The sequence below is a fragment of the Papaver somniferum genome, chromosome 2 (assembly GCF_003573695.1).
Source record: "Papaver somniferum cultivar HN1 chromosome 2, ASM357369v1, whole genome shotgun sequence".
NCBI lineage: Eukaryota > Viridiplantae > Streptophyta > Magnoliopsida > Ranunculales > Papaveraceae > Papaver > Papaver somniferum.
The window spans coordinates 68,936,604-68,938,636 of NC_039359.1; the positions used below are offsets into that span (position 1 = coordinate 68,936,604).

The 2,033-nt window shown below is 37.6% G+C and overlaps 1 protein-coding gene across 1 annotated transcript; it reads right to left on the reverse strand.

Moving 5' to 3' along the window:
- Positions 1–643: 643 nt before the first annotated feature.
- LOC113351313 lies at positions 644–1,756 on the reverse strand. The gene has a single exon (XM_026595323.1). It carries the CDS (start codon positions 1,754–1,756, stop codon positions 644–646), a length of 1,113 nt encoding a protein of 370 aa, XP_026451108.1.
- Between the last annotated feature and the right edge of the window lie 277 nt (positions 1,757–2,033).

The following is a 2,033-nucleotide window of genomic DNA, read 5'->3' on the forward strand; positions in this document are numbered from 1 at the left end:
ATAGTTAGACAAGTCCTTTACAAAAGAGAGGCGTCGAAAATGGAGAAAACAACAAGAGCAATGAAAATCTGAGAAAAAAACAAGGGGAGGAAGATCTAGAAAAAAGAAGACCTTGGATTGTGGTTAATGATGACATGGTATTTTTTCTATCATTCATTCTTAGCTTTGATTATGAAACCCCTAATTACTGAGAAGGTGTAAAAACGTACAAGGCATCAAGAGCTTTATATTGCTCAAGTCCGCGCACAAAGTGTTGCTTCAAAAAAATAAAAACATAATAACAAGAAATAATAATAAATAAATAAAACACGATCATAGTAAAGTCATGCTGTACACCTTCGCTAGAGTACCTGCAAAAGGAAAATACTTCCTCCAACCAACCTTCTAAGAAAGGCTTGGTCCTTTTGGCTCCAGTTCCGGTATCTTGTATCAGTGCACAATAGTTACGCTTCGCATCTTGCAACACAAGCACTAAATGTACGTTCGCCGTTGTAAAAGGTTGGTATATTGAAACCCGTAATATACTGTTGCCAGTGTGATCTATTTTTTAGCACACCCGGTCAGTGTCATGATCATATCCATACGCTTTGCAAAATAAACACCCAAACAAAAAGAAAAAAAATATATATATTGAGGTCGGGATTTACATCTTCGCTAGAGTACCCGCGTAAGGAATATATTTCCTAGGAGCACCTAGCCAATCTTCTAAGCGCTTGGTCCTTTCGGCTCCTGATCTAATATTTTTTATTAGTGCATGGTACTGATAATTTCCCGCGACTTTTTTCAGCAATACAAGCACTAATCGTTCGCCGTCGTAGAAGGTTGGTATACTGGAAATCCTATCAGAAGTAAAGTTGCGCCAAGTTTTTTTAATCCTTCTCCTAATCTGCCACTCGCTATTTTCATAGTCTTCAAGCACCCAGACGATTATTTCTTTGTCAGAAATTGATAATATATTAACTGCCTCTTCAGCAATTCCAAACCAAGTATTTGGGCAGTTTCCAATACAACCTATTACCATGTTTGGTGGTAATTCTATTTTCCAGCTTCGTTCTTCCTCTACATGAAAAGCAAGTATATGTGTGCTACTCAACCAATGTAAAGCTCCTCGATGATAAACGGAGTCGAGCCTTTCAAATATCTCTTCACCGCTGCAATTAAATTTCCAATTCGAAAGTCTCCACTTCATTGTTTCAGGTGAGAAAATCGTGAAACCAAGAATATTTTCATGGCCATAGACACAAATCACTTTGTAGTTAGATAAACTCCGGCTGATTGGATCATTAATACTGTTAATGACTAATCCAAACCTAGGTTTATCATCGTCAGAATAGAACCATGGAAGTTTAATAGGTTTGCTACTTAAGGTTAACGGGTTACATACATAAATTTTGTTCCCTGAACGTACTAAAAGAAGCCCACCGGAAGAAGCTACAATATCTACGCTTGGCCCCCTGTAAGGGTTTTCCGGTTCGAGAACAGTAAGACCCGTACCATCCGTGACAAAAAGATTGCGAGAGCTTAGTATATCTTTGCCGTTAACATCAAAAGAGAAAAATTTAATAATTTTTGAACCTGTCGAATGATGAAATAAACCAAAAACAGGACGAATGATACTATTAAAACGCCGAACGAAGATATCACTAGAGATTAATGAATTCCATCTTTTGTTCATTACCTTAAGCGATGTTACTTGTTCCGCAGGGACTCGTGCTAAAATTTGGGACATAACTTCGTCGTCAAACAATTCATCCATGACGCTCTTTTCTTTTTTTGGTTCCTCTGCCGTCTACCATCAGCTACAGTCCTATCAAAGATGAACTATTTTTATACTATTTATAAACATAGCATACAACCAGTTAATTCCTCTTTAGGACTAGTATTTTCCTTTTCCGCGGATTCCAACTTTCAAGCTTTGAATAAAGTGGACCCTATAAATAATCAACGGCTGCAGTATGTTTAATATACGAGATTATCTAAGCGGTCCACTACTAGGCCACATTCATGAAGTACCTAGTCGCAGAAGTACCATA